Raw genomic sequence first — 15,571 nt, 5'->3', positions numbered from 1 at the left:
GGTGCACCCTCCAGTAACCCTTCCAAGGACTCCAAAAAGGGTGGGTATTCTGAACTGCTGTTGGGCGCATAAGCGCAAACAACAGTCAGGACCCGTCCCCCCACACGTAGGCGGAGGGAGGCTACCCTCTCGTTCACCGGGGTAAACCCCAACGCCTTGACCAATCCAATAGTCCACAATGATTTCATCAGCCCGTACCGTTGGATCCAAGGTTAATGTTAACGTTCTGCAACCATATGGTCCATCCCTGATTTGTATAGCAGCTCTCATCGCAGTGCGGTGTTATAAATTCTTTGACTAATTTCCCGTTTTACCCTTCTAACATACAAACATGTAAATACATTGCAAAGTGTAAGAAAAGCAATACACATCATCAAAAGCATAAGAGGAGGAACTACATACTGTTTGGCTGTAGGGGACATTCCACTAAAGATGTCCCACCAATGGTGAGCTGATGACTGCTCAATGAGTTTAGCCGCATGCAATACCTTTCCTGCTGTTAACAATGTCGATACCTTGAGACTGGAGACGTTAGACTGGTGTGAATTAATCAAGTCTTGTAGGATCTTTGAGTCATTCAATGCGCATTTGAATCGATCCAAAGAGACACTCCAGGGTACTTGTAGAACTTGCCACTGTACCGCAGTCAAACGAGTGCCGGTAGTATAATTAGTTAATTTATAAGTCTGGTTTCCCCAGTGCCACATATACACATTGTGTAGACAGCCGGTGAAAGGCACCGTCGGTAACTGAGAATGACTCTTTGTTGTTGCTACGCACAGAGAGTGTGGACCAATCTGCCATAACATGTCCCTAGATGGTTCATGAGTCCAGTCACACAATACCGTGTCTTTGGTTAAGCATGGGTTAACATGTCCCTGTTGTAGTTTACACACCATTCCCTTATCAGCAGTCTCGCATCGAGATAGGTCATAGATTAGGTTCGTCTGTGGATCAAACCAGTCATCTTGTATTTTCAGAAACCAAAATCCTGTGGAAGTAATTACAGGTAAAACAAAGTATCGACATACAGTAGTTACCTTACTAACATTAAACTGCTTCCAGTGGCCAGAACACATGGAATCATTACAGACAGTGCGATCTGCTTGTGGCAGAAACCATAAGTCCTTGGTAATGTTCCACATGGTCCTCCACCCATTGATGTTATTGGTGGTTACCATTCGCTGAAACCGTTCCTTCTGCAGTCCTATGTTTAAGACCTGTAATGTACATGTAGTCCAGTTCAGTGCTTCTGACACATTTCTCAATATGTCAGCCATTGCTTTCCATGTTTTTAGCTCCCATCTCAGAGCTTCTTGAAACAGAGCAGCTGTTTCCTTTTGAGTTGTTACCGTTGTGGGCATCCACACCTCCATTTGATACACAGCCTCGGAGGCGTGTTGCCCAGTGTTTGACAGCATTGTTCTTGTTACTTCTCCATCAATTGTGTTTGAAAGTCCCAGCAAAGTTCCTGATCCTCCCAGCAATGTGTCATACCATGATCGTCTCTTCCTGTGGTGTGCACAGTTGGGCAAAGGAGGGAAACTCACTTGCCAGACCACGTCCTGTGATGTCCGGGTTTGTGCCATTTGAGTACATGTCGTTATGTCTGGAGCCATCTGTTGTTCTGCCAGGACCACATCACGTACTTCCTGGGTTTCATCATTACCCCGGTTGACGCCTTGGAGAGATTCGCCAGCAGCACCATGGCAGCGATGACATGGCACATGATGACCCGGAACGCGGCACAGCCCTCGCGGAGCCATCCATGGTTTGGCATGGTGTCGTTTCCCCTCCAGGATGAATCTTAAACATCAGTCCTGTAACACAGATATAGATACTCACAGAGACATAACGATTAGTTCTCTCAGATAACATTTAGCAACTGGCACGTTCACCCATTTCTCCTCCCCGGAGTACAGTACTGATACTGTCGCATCCGGTCCCTGTGCTATTATTTCAGCCGCACGAGGAGGGCCATGTTCTTGTCTCACCCAAACTTTAGCTCCGGGCTTATCCGTGGATCCAAATCCACCGGTCCCAAGAGCTGTAATTTTAGTCAGGGCAGATATTTCTTCCTCTGCTCCCATGTGGCATGGTTTCACCACCAATTGTGCAATTTTGTCACCTTTTTGCAACACCAGTGTCTCAGAGCCTGTTTGCAGACCACCCCAAGTTCTCCTTGATCATCAATCTTCCACATTCTGATGGGGTCATTGTGAGGGGTGTCATGCATTGAAACCATTCTGTTCAATGGTGTCGCACCTGGTCCCAATGGACAATTGTTTATTTGTTTGTCCAATATCCAAACAACTCTATGAACTTCTGTACATCATTTTTAGTTTGTGGTAGTGCAAACGGGATTATTTTATCTTTAGCTTTTTGCACAATTTCTCTTTCTCCTTTGTTCCAACAGATTCCCAAAAATTTCAAAGCATCCTGCACATTTTGATGGAACACCTTTCAACCCATTTTGAAAAAGTATCAATCAATGAATCAACACTTTGTTTTAGTTCAATCGGAAATGAGCCTCTTTTTAGACCATATTTCCACATTTCCTGAGAGTTGTTGGAAAAACTCTTAGAAAAGATTTAATATCACATTGCTGTATTATGTTACTCATCCCTCCTGCTGATGGTATCTACTAAGGCCTGTTGTTCTGAACTTGGTAAATACCATCAGTCGCAAGTGATGCTTTTTTTCCTTTCGTTTTTCTGTTACAGAAGCTAGGTTTTGTCAATTATTCACTATCAGTAGGGGTCATCAGCCTTCTGCGTCCCCCCTGTTTAGCAAAAAAAAACAATGTAAAAAAAGCATTTTGACCGACAGTGTAAATTGTCACCTTTTGATTTTTAGCTGACTCACAAGCATGTGTGAGAGCAATGTCTTCAGCAGCCTGGGCTGAGTTATCTCTGGGTAACTTTTCTGCTTTAATAATTTGATCAACAGGAACTAGTTTTTTAGAATAACCCATTTTGCAGTCTACCGTTTAGGCTGCTTGAATTTCCCATATTTATTTACTTATAATGTTTTTATGTTTACAAAATCATTTACTCAGTCACACAACTTCACCGACAGCACTCAGTCGCTCACTTACACACGCTCGCTCAGTTTCTGCGTCTCACTCACTCCTCTTTTTCACCCACACAACGCTAAGTCATTTTACAATTCATTCAACAATTCCCATTCTTCATTTAACATCAAGCACATTTACATGAAACATTACAGAAAGTGAGTCACATTCAGTTTGTTTTGTTTGAGCACGGGGCACAGACCATCATGCTGAAAGTCCTCCGCATCCTCTCCTCTGTTGTTGAGCCTTCTCTGGGAGGGCCCTGAGTTTTGTTTTTAAAACACTTGGAGAAGCAGTGGCCTGTTTTACTGCAGGTCCAGCATGTTAAATCTTTATTAAAAGGTTTATTTGATCTGTATGAGCTGGATCCTCATCAGGAGTGTCCTTTGCCTCGGCCTGCCGGACTCTGATAAAATATTTCATCACTGAAGAGATCATCTAAGTCTATTTTAGTAGTAGTTTTGTCATTTGTCTTGTAACTGCGAATATTGGCCCAGTGACAGAGCTTGAGGATGTGGGGACCGAGTCATCCCTCTCCTCCCGGTCGTCCCTCTGGGGACAGTGGGGTGCTCTTGGTTGAGTGTCACTATCTTCTGGGCGAACAAAAAGAGAATAAGTTTTCTTTTGATCTCTTCAAGATTTTCTTTCTTTAGATTGTTCAATTTGATCTTGTCTAACTTTTGCATTTTGCAACCACAATTTGGCACATTCAATTTCAGCTTGAATTTTTTCCTTTTTCTTTCCTCGTTTAAGAGGAGTAGTTTGAGTCACAGCACTCTCAGCCACTTGTGTCATGTTTTCAAGCAACATTTCTAACAACATTTGCACATGCTGTCTGTGTAGCAAGATGTGCTGATCTGTTTCTTTCGCTTGTTGTTTTAGTTTTAACTGAGCCACCTCAGCTCTTCTACACTCCCTGTCTCTTTTTCTCCATGCTGCAGCACAAGCCCAAATGCGCCGCTGCAAACCAGCAACAGGTTTTTTCACATTCACCTCAATTTTCTCTATCACTTTCAACAACTGCTTGGGACCCGCTTCCTGGAGCGGCTCCTCCCCGGCCTTTATTTTTCCCTAAACATTGTACACCTTCTTCACTATCCTTTTCGTGACGCCAAAAATGTTTTGTGAAATATTTAGACAGGATCGGAAGAAGTCGGCACAAGAATTATCACACTCACACTGCTTCTGCGAGAATAATTGTGTAACTTTATTCCGCCACAGAACACAGTAAAACAAGCAGCATTTCAATGCTTCACAACTCTGTGATGCTAACTTAATAAAACATAAGCGCCTCTTACCTTGACACTGGACTGGAGAGCCGACAGTCCGGGCAGAGCAGCATCAACGTAGCTGGGCGTTCACGCACAACCCGCAGCAGACTCTGTCCGGGGGTCGGTGCTTCCCCGTATTATAGAGGTGAGTAAACAAAGACCGCGTGCGAAGAGGGAGGGCCAGTCCCTCCGCGCAGGTGTTCCTGCTATGAGTTAGGCGTTTGCAGCCACTTTCTCAGACTCCCAAGTGTCCGCACACAGAACAGCATAAGATTCACACAGAACAATATAAGTGTTGTCTTTCCCCGTCTCACAAAAACAAGTTATCTAAGTAGAAATATAAATGTTCACACAGCATTCCCCGTTTACCCGTTTCACACACCTGTTTCACAAAAACAAGTTATAAAAAATGTATCCCTTCAGACTGTTATTAATATATTACATTACAGTATAATTATTTAGGGAGGTTATGATGACGACTGACTGTGGTTGTTTTTCCTCTCCAATGTAGACATTTCTTTGGAGATTCGGGTGATGACAGTGAGGAAGATCAACAGAAGAGGAGAGCCAGAGTGCAACCCAAACCCTCAACACTACCTCAAGCTCCTGCTGTCCCACCCCCACCTTGTCATGTGCAGAGGAGCAGCACAGTTGTTCTGCCTCCACCCACTCCACCGACACAAGTTGAATGTTGGCCAACAGAACAGCAGCAAACCTCTTCTGAGTGCATGATGTACACACCTAACAGACGAAGAGGTAGCAATGACTTGGGCTCCATTCCCTGCTCTCGTTTTTCTGCTACGATTTTGATTACATATTTGATTGTTTCTCTTTGTATGTTCATCTTTTTGGTATGTGCTGACCCAGAGTTTCCATGGGGCACTAAAATGCATTCAGAAGCATTAAATGGATTTTGTTAAATGCAAGGCCTTAAACGGTATGAAAAGGGGGGGGTGTTAATATCATATTGATTTGTTTTACCTTGTCAAAAACATTCCTGGAGTGTTGCTTTGACTCTCTCATGCATGTTTGAGAAGTCCTTGAATATCTCATGGCAACCATTCAGCTGTGCAAAACACCTGGATGAACCTAACACTGTGGTGCAGCACCAGAGTTTAGGTCTATGTCCCGAACCTGACTGGATATTCAGACTGGGTCGAGCTGCAATTAGATGCTTGATGTTTGGCTAGGCCTTCTGTGGCCTGTTTTTAATGAGCCTACAATACATACAGCACACAGAAAACTAAGCAGAATATACAATATAATGATGATACAGAAATTTATACATTGCTATATAAAAATAGATTTTTTGATTTCTGCAAACACCTTGTGTCCTGACGTTTAAAAATGTCTTGGCATATGTTTAAAAAAAAAAAAAAACTTCATTGTGTTATTCCAGTTGGACTGAAGTTGATTTATTTATATTTCCATTCTTTCTAACAGCTGCAGAAGTCCATATAATAAGCTTTGCTGGAACATATAAAACACCAGCAAGAGCAACTGGCTGCCAAGGTCAATTATTTGACCAGCAGGCTGAGCCCATCTGCCCAGGAGATGGATGTACCTGTCCCTGTCCAGTTTCCACTGTCATCAATGGCAGAAGTTGACAGCTTTGAAGACTGGCTCAAAGATCCTGCGCATTTCCAACTGAAGCAGAGTTTGGTGAGTTCTTTTGTTTGTGTTTTTCATTGCAATTTCACTTTACATAATGAGATACTAATCTACTGTTATTAGTGATCAGTTGTTGAGACTTCAAAATCCATAAAGTGTATGTTAACATTTCTATTTAATTTTTACCGCTGCTTTTTTCTTTGTTCCATTATGGATTAACTCCCTGGCAGCAATTGGGGGCCATGATGCAACACGTGTGACTTGGAACATCCTGGCTCACATGTTCAGTGATGATGTTGGAAAAATGATCAACTGGAAAGGTGTCAATGGGAAGAAGTCTTTCAGCCAGATGGCATGAAAAACATTGCTCATACATAAGTATTTGTAATAAATATTTTTACATAAGTAAATAAATGTGTATATATATATATATATATATATAAAATTCTGATGTAGTTCTCAACATAAGAGAAATGTACATAAAAAATATTGGAAATGATATTCAGACAATTTAATTAAGTTGTTCAACATTAAGCTGTTTAGTTACTTTAATCCAGTGAACTTGCCTTGGGTGAATCTGTCATATTTGCAAATAAGATGTTTAGAATGTTTAAATTTGATGAACAGTTTGTAGGATTCATTGCTCATCAGTATAATTTACACCAGTAAATTAGGTTGATCCAACTGGATTTGCGTGCATAAAGGTAATCTAAGGCAATAATGTAGCTTTAACTATTAAAGGAAATATTAAGCAGGCTTAATGGATTTGAATTCAGCTCCACTATAGTAAACAAGTTAAACAGACTGTAACAGATTAAGTTCATGTGTTGAGGTTCTTTTTCAGGCTTTTCAAACACAATGCTGAATGAAACTACATCTGAATACATTTAACTAAAATTGAATTTATTGCAAGCTTAGACAATTAACTAGCATGATTTAGCATGTGCTGTTCCTCTGTCTTCGTGATGATCGTGATGTCTTCTTCTATATTTAAAAATTCTAAAATTGCAGTATGAGACTGAGACAGATTGTGTTTTGGAGAGCATTACCACAGTGTGTACCTGTCACATTGCAAATTGTCATTATGAAATTATTTGTCATTTGTCAATATTTAAAATTGTCATTATGAAAATCTGCTTTTGTGACTACAGATTTTGTCAGAAAAAATCTGGTTGCTCATGCTTCCACAGAGCAGGATGTCTGCAAGCATGCCCTCAGGTGGCTCAACATGGCAGCAGATAGTAGAACCTCAAGGTGACGCACTGCTACACGAGGTTCACTCTGCCGATAATGGCATATGATTGACTGTTATGTCCCTTCTGGCTTATTTTGTTTATTGTTGGTTTAATTAAATGTGTCTGTTTATCTGTGTTATTTTTTGGTTAATTTCTAGGTTGACTTATTGTTTAACTGACATAAACATGTAACTGATGTAAGCAGTTTTGCAAATACAAATACATTTATAAATTTTCATCACATTTTCATGTTTTTTGTCTCTATTGTCTTGTTATTAGCCATTTGTAGCGATGTGTTGGTCAATCTGGTGTTTGTGCCAGCTCTTTTAAGTGTCTCGCCAGAATAACTCATAGGTTGGAGGGAAAGGGGAAGCGCCCAGACAGGCTAGGTCCGGTCCTGCCCATAGATCTCCAGGGAGATTGGTGGAGGTAACTGTCCTGGTACAGAGCAGGAATGAGGCAGGGAGAGCAGTACAGCACAGTTTGTGGATAGCAATTGAGATTAAATACCCAGAGACCCCATGCACATACAGGGAGATCATGCAAACGACAAGCAGAAAGACCCTTTACTGGGATTCTAACACTTGCTACCGAAACTTAGCACAAGTTGTACAACGACAGCGCTATGGACAACGTTGGCCCTGTGTTGTTGCTGTTTTTTAAACTTATGGGGATTCTCCTGAGACTTCAGGAAGAGAGGCGCAGTGGAAGAAATGCTCTGGAATGCTGCGATTGTTGCATGGAGTAGGACAGCTGTTATCAGCCGGAGATTTCAGGCTTTACAGCGCCTTCAGCTGGGGGACAGACGGCATAAACGTTGCAGGGTAAGCTAATGCTGTTGTTTATATTCCTATTGTTCGCTCTTTATGCTTGCGTCTGGTCACACCCACAACCAATGAGTAAACAGGAGCTAAGCTAAGCTTCCGAAGCAGGTACCGAAAAAGCAGGGACTGAGTGCGAAAAAATGCAGATGTGAACGCTCGCAAAGCGAGCCGAGTAGAGTGGAGCCGGGACCTTTAGAGCCGGTGGAAAAGGGCAGAAGTTAGTTTGAAGTTTTTCATTTGTTTTTTCATCATTATCACTCCATTTCCCCCCCCTTTTTGTGCTACTTGGTTGAATGAAACAGTATTCAAATTACCCTAATCATTGTTGTGAAAAGCAAAAAAAACATGCATAATTTTGGACCATAAAAAATTTTTAATTAAAAACTATGAAAAACAAACATTTGAAGCAAAAGCACAGTTTATTTTACAACAGTACAAGAGACACTTCATTTATCTACTCATATCTGTCTGCTTGACAGACACAAACATCAGTTCATGCTAAAAACAGAAATCCTCCACATCTCTACAGTTTTTATTGTGTCTGCCTTTCGGTCACATTACCGTCTACATGGTTCACATCTAAAACTTTATACATCCCTTCACAGAACCAGTTTAAAAATCTAATAACAAAATTAAATAAATAATGCTTCAATATAATTTCCATCATGTCACTTCATCCAGACATCCATCAGTTTATTTTCTTCATGTGGTTGTTTTGAAAGGTAAACATTTCCCAATTCTTCTGATAGAGCAAATCAAACCCAAAGATTTGGTTGAATTTTCAAAAGGTTTCAATGATTTTACAAAACTCAATGAGCCTGCAGATTCTCTGAAACGTTTGCAAACTTTACTTGTAAGTGGAAAACAGTTCTTTATTGCACTTTTTAATGATGTGTGTAGATACATGAGTATGTGATGACTGACATACCAAAACAAAACAAATTAGTTTAGATGTTGTGTTTTTTTTTGTTTATTTTACAAAAATGAATCAAACCAAACTACTAATGTGTGACAAAGAACTACAAAAAGCACTGTTGCACAAAAATTCATGACTGATTGTTTTAAATCTACATTATAGAAATCATCTGCTGTTGGAAGAATTAAAACTTTTGATATTAATATTCTTCCTTCAATTAAACAATATAAACTAGAAAAACAAATAAGCAAGTACAGGACAGAATGAATAAAATCTCTACAGTGAAATCTACACACAGACATGTACAGCATTTTTTAATTATGCAACTAATTTTGAAACTAAAAACTGAAAAAAGGGGGCTCAATCAAGATGTGTTTTATTGGCTGATAATAAGAAGTGTTATCAATTATGACATGGCTTTGTACTACACGTTAAAGCCTTTTTTTGAATACAAAGAAATGCCGGAAGACTTTGTGGGAATAACAATATTACAACCATACCATAACCTGAATCGACAGCTGGATCTCTGGAATCAAGTGAAAACGCTTCAGATTTGAATTCTGATGATCACAATGGCTTCCATGGACGACAAAATAGTGCACATAATGACCAAGTTGGGAACGTGGGATTATGAGAACCAATTACACCCAGATCATTGTCATGACATCAGTACACAACACTGCAAATCAACACACTGACAGGCAGAGCGGATTTTGCTAACTCAAAGCTAACCCACTGCTAACTCGTTAAAAACGTATGCACGGTTTAGAGTAGCATTTATGCACACACCAGAATAAATCACCAATCAGACCCTCCAGGATTTCGCGATGTTACGATCGCAACTATTAACAGAAAATCAAGCAAACCCAGCAAAATCGCAACTTTTTGCAACTTTGCCCAAAACACTGCAACTTTCCCGCAACTTTAACCCAATATTTATTGTTTCTAAAGTGATTTGCCACCGTTTCTGCGGTCTAGTGTCTTCTTTGTGGGTTTGTGTAGCGTGGATTACAAAATAATCCCAGATAACTCACGAAGAAGACATGCAACGTCACTTCCTGTTAATCACTGCATGCCGGGAGCATGCAGGAGCAGCAACCGAAGCGAAAATGTGCTCTAATGCTTCACATTTGCCCACAAAGATTTCAGCAAAGGACCACGCAAACCAGTTTCCCACCCAGCTGCATGAGAGTGGGGGAAGCTGTTTTGCACGTCCTGCAGTGTAATCATCAAACATAAACACGAGTCATCCATTGACAAACACTTTGTGTCTGCAAAACATGTGAGGAGAGCTGCAGACGAGGGACAATCCAGAAATGGTCATGAATGTCCATTTATAAGCTATCAAAGTTCTCAAATAAAGCACCTTTTGAGAATGTCAATGTTTGTTGGTAATTATCTTACAAAACTAGGACGTATTTTTGGTATATATAATAAAAGTTATGGTTGTTTATTGATTTTAGTAAAAAAAAAAAAATCACAACTTTTCATTGCAACTTTTAGGAAAATGCCCCGCGAAATCAGGCATTTTAGCCTGCAACAATCACAAAAAATGCCTGTGAAATCCTGGAGGGATTGACTAATAAAGTGCACTGAATCACAAACTGATCTCAGGCAGTCGGCCTTTAGGCAGCTCATTCCTTCATGACAGAGTGAGTTCCTGCTTGAAGTAAGTTCCTCATTTCTCATCCTGTTCTCTGTGGCAACATCCTCCTCTCCATTTACCTTTCTTTTACAATTAAAAATAGTTAGGACTGATTCTGGCAAAAGGTCCTGCTTCTTTGGCGTGAAGCCAGTCCACCACAGTAACAAGGGTCGGAACTTGCAGTACTCTTTGAAGTGGTCCAAACCCAAGTTTTGATAGGGATAGGAATTCCCACATTGGAGCTTATGTATCCAAATCTGACAGTTTTTTAATCTTTCAGGAAGCTAAAAAAATAAAACTCCAATGGTATTTTCTGGCCGATTAGAACAATTAATTGCAACATACTGAACCGTGATTTACACGTACTGCTCTACTTGCTGTTGAATTGCTGAATACTCGTGAACTTTAGCAGCACTGTGGACATCACACATCAGGGTGGTCATGGAAAAAGCCAAAAACACCGAAGAGGTTTTTAGCATTAAAATAAAATTAGTATTTTTTTTTCTCCAAAATTGTACAACAAGGATATTTTACGACTTTCTTTCAACCGATGTTGGCTTCAAAACACTTTTTAGTTCTCCTTTGAGGAGGCATCATTTTGACCATTGGGCTACAGCTCCAAATTGTCATCTTAAAAATAGTGCTGGTGATCACAGACAAGTTTAAGCTAAAATCAATAAATAGCAAAACTAATGAGTTGGAACTTGTTTTACATGAAGCACAATTTGTTTTACATGATAAAAAATTGAGCTGTTAAAATTAACTGCATATCTTGTAATACTTGTTTCATCTCTGATACATTAGTTTTCCAAACATTGGAGGACTATCTTTGTTTTACTATCAGTTCAGTACTTTTTGGAAAAGAAAAAACATGTTTTGTTTACTTTCTCTAGATAAAACCATTCAGCTGTCTGTGAACATCCTGCTGTGAAACTCCTGACTGATATTTTCATTTCCTATGGGAGTGGACAAAAACACTTAACTCCTCTGAATGTTATTTTGTTGATTGTTGTTTTTTTGTGCACCAGAGTTACAAGAATTATTTACTTTATGTTCCATTCTGTTTCATTTTCCTTTGTATTTTATTCTTGCTTCCTGACGTGCATGTATGAAGAGAATAAATTGATCATTTCCATTCTTTTAAGTGTATCTGTCTTTCTGTGTGCACATGGCAGGTTATTACAGTAGCTGGTAGGGTTGGAAGATGCAGACCAACAGTCATGCCGTTGTAAATCTATACATGTAGTAGACCTCTTGCTTTTCGTACAAATTATTCATAAATTCACATACTCTGTCAGCGGTGTCAGCTCTCAAAGAAACAGTTTAGCCCTCCTAAAGTGTGTTTCTGTGGAAAGGTTCAAAATAATTAATATCTTAACAGTTGTAAATAGCACATTGAGTGGTTTCAATTTGGAGAAATAGCGTGAACACCCAACAGGACTGATGAGCTAAAGGCTAGTTCAAACACAGCCAAAACCAGGGGATTTTGGCAGTTCTGTGTCTAACTGCTTAAATCTTCAAAATTGTATAGCAGTTCATGCTAACGCTGTTCTTTAAACCTTTGCACTGCTGTCAATTTTACATTACACAGTTACTTCAGACATCCAGACAGCTACATGTTCTGTTACAGCCAACTGAGAAGTGTCGGAAAAATGAGAAGTTGGGTAAAGAGAGAGAAAAAAAAAAAATCACTCGATTTGTTTTTGGGTACTTGTCTAAAAAAAATCAAGCAAAACAATGTGTTGGCAACAAAAAGAAGTTGGAACAGATTCTGTGAGTTTGCTAACAGACGGTGAAGGCTGAAACAACAGATCCAAACCATGGCATGGCTTTACACAACAATCAGCTGCTTGAACACATCAAACTGTATCGAAGGTCTGCTTTGAAAAAATATTGACAAAAATTAAAAAGTTAATACACCTCCCAGCCCTAGTAGCTGGAACCCCCTGCAAATGAGTGTGTGTATGTGTGTCTAGTATGAGTCAGTCTTGTAGCTTTGATGTGCGTCAGATGTGAGCTGGGTGGTTTCTGTGGCTGAAGACGGTTGCATGACGATTGGATCGCTGCCATCTGAGAAGAAAAACACATACACTGGAAAACTGTTGGGAAGCCCACAAGAAATCAGTCATCGCTGTAATTGTCTGAAACACCATCTATAGTGTCTTGATGCATGCTCTGCAATTTGTAGATAAATCTAACAAGCTTGAGTCAAGTCCTCTGGATGGATTCTTTTTTGTTAAAACATTTCATCTCCATACAAAAGAGTTCTTCAGTCTGAGGAGCTGCAAGCAAACTTATAAGCAGCACCTTCACATAGTAAATCAACCAGTTGCCTCCACCCCTGTTTAAAGACAGACGGGTTCTCTTCACAAAGATGACTTCCTTTACTCATCTCTCGAACCAACGTTCCAGACTGAAGACTTCTGGATGAAAGACAAAACAAAAAGAAGAACCTGTGCAGAGGACATGACTCAACCTTTGTAAAATCATCTATAATATTCCAACATAGGATTTACATCCATGTCACTAAAATGAGGTTGAGTGATGCAGGGGACAGGATGTTTGCAGTAAGGCGTATTGCATTTCCTGTTTGTTTTATTGGTAGCTGGATTAAGTTTGTTTTTTCACCAAATTAGCTATTTCTCTGCCTCCTTCAGTGATAATGGGACATGTAAAAAAAGTAGTTCTATGGTAGCTTCTGGAGGAAAGGCTATCAGAATTGGAAGCTTGGCTCCACAACGCAGTGCAATAAAAAAAACAGAATTTCTAATAGGAATAATGTCAAATGCAATAAAACTTACAGTAAGTAATGAAAAAGCCAAAAATAACTGGCAATACTAGGAAGACTTTCATGTTAGCTGAAGACTGAGAATTTAATTCACTGTGGCTTCAACCTTGATGTCATGTTCTAATACATTTCAAAACCAGAATACAGAATCACCAAAAAGTTAGATTTATGTGAGATCACTATATGTATTTCAACAAGTAAGATATGATATGAAGCTAACAAATACACACTGAGAATAAATAAATAAACAAACAAAATAACATTTATTTTTTTTCTTTTTAGTAGCTCTAAAATTGTCCTTTAATTCACCTCTCTCATCAGCGGTCACCTGGGCCTCAAGGTCCTCAGGGGAAACGTAAAAGTCAGGTTCCTGATCCATGGGCGGCCGAGGTTTACATTTACCACAACAGCAGTTACAGCAGCAACACAGACAACAGCAGCAATAGCAACCTGTAGCCAGGCAGCAGAAGGCGAACAGAGCCTGTAGGATGAAGAACGAAACATTTCAATGGCAGAACAGAAGTGTCTAATAACATAAGAATTTGGGTTTACTTTTGTATTGAGTTTATTGTTTTTTGTGGTTATGTTTATTCTCCAGTGTTTAATGTGTTCATTGTTATTCTGCTCCTTGTGTTATCTCTCACTCTCCCTCAGTAGTTCGGTCAAGCTGCCTCACCAATCACACCTGTCCATTGTTGCCAATCAGTCACCTGTTTCCAATTCCTCGATACGCTCAGTCTTTTAAAACCTGGTCATCTCCTTCACTTACTTGCTGGTTCATTTTCACTCATGTGCTATCTGGTTATTCTCATGTCTCACCTCTCCAGTTTGGATTTTGTTAGTGGTTTGGGTTTAGTTTTGGTTTGCTGCCATGTCAGCCTTTGTTTTCCTATTTGTTAATAAATTAGTTTTACTTTAAGTTCCTCCTTGTTTGCCTGCATTTTAGGTTTGACCAACTCTCCCCAATCTGACACTTAAAGACTGTATTATATATAGACACGCTGAACTACACAGATAAAATGATACATGGTTTTCAACCATTTTTTACCAATAAAAATCTGAAAAGTGTGGCATTTAGTAGGCAATTAGTATTCACCCTCTTTTCATTGAATCACCTGATCTAAAATCCAGAGCAACATACTGCCTTCAGAAGTAAATAGAGTTTAATCTAAGTATTAATTAAGCTGTTCTCTGAAGGCCTAAGAGGTTTGTTACAGACGCTGCACCAATCCGCCTGTCGATCTACCGCTCCATTTTTCTCTCATTCGTGAACAAGACCCCTAGATACCTAAACTCCTCCACTTGTGGCAGGACATCTTCCCCGACCTGGAGAAGGCACTCTACCCTTTTCTAGCTCAAGACCATGGCCTCGGATTTGGAGGCACTGATCCTCATCCCAGCTGCTTCACACTCAGCTGCGAACTGCTCCAGCGAAAGCTGTAGATCACGGCCTGATGAAGCCAATAGGACTACATCATCTGCAAGAAGCAGAGACGCAATGCCACCAAAACAGATCCCCTTGACACCTTGGCTGCACCTAGAAATTGTGTCCATAAACGTTATGAACAGAATAGGTGACAAAGGGCAACCTTGGCGGAGTCCAAATCTCACTGGAAACAAGCCTGACTTTTTGCCGGCAATGCGGACCAAACTTTGACACCGGTCATATAGGGACCTAACAGCCTGTATCAAAGGTGGGTAGGTAGGTAGGTACATTTATTTATATAGCACTTTTCAGCACAAGGCGACTCAAAGTGCTTTACAACACAAGAACAAAATTACAGACGAAGTTACAGAACATAACAAGATAACTAAGCTAAAACATGACAATGCTAACCAAGGTACAGGATAACTAAAATACTAAAACATGATATTACTAAATCAAGGCACGAAGAATCTAGCTAACAGTGACAAGAATAATAATAAACTAAGAGGTACCAAAAGAAGGCCCGCTAACAGCCAGTTATATATAATATGATAACTAATTGTACAGTAACTAAGCTAAATGTACAGGAAGGCTAAATAATCTAAAACATGACAATGATAAAACTAAAACTAACGGTACCGAATTATCTAAAAGTACCCCAGGCCCGCTATACAGCCGAAGTAAAACCAGACATATCTAAGCATGAGCTAAGACAGTCAAAAATAGTAGCTAAACTAAACAGATCTAAACATGACTAAATGTACAGAACTAAACTAAGTGTA

At 39.8% G+C, this 15,571-nt stretch overlaps 1 protein-coding gene across 1 annotated transcript in view; it reads right to left on the bottom strand.

The window, feature by feature from the left end:
- Positions 1–10,420: 10,420 nt before the first annotated feature.
- LOC108250532 (dnaJ homolog subfamily C member 5) overlaps positions 10,421–15,571 on the bottom strand; it is a 33,126-nt gene continuing 27,975 nt past the window's right edge. The window contains exons 4-5 of the mRNA XM_037977118.1: positions 13,673–13,844; positions 10,421–12,645 (exon numbers count right to left, since the gene is read on the bottom strand). Of these exons, the coding sequence (XP_037833046.1) occupies positions 12,548–12,645; positions 13,673–13,844 (270 nt within the window). The 3' untranslated portion in view covers positions 10,421–12,547. The remainder of the gene's footprint in view (positions 12,646–13,672; positions 13,845–15,571) is intronic.

Source organism: Kryptolebias marmoratus, linkage group LG8, assembly GCF_001649575.2.
Source record: "Kryptolebias marmoratus isolate JLee-2015 linkage group LG8, ASM164957v2, whole genome shotgun sequence".
In the NCBI taxonomy this organism is placed as follows: domain Eukaryota; kingdom Metazoa; phylum Chordata; class Actinopteri; order Cyprinodontiformes; family Rivulidae; genus Kryptolebias; species Kryptolebias marmoratus.
This window is presented reverse-complemented; position numbering and strand designations above follow the sequence as displayed.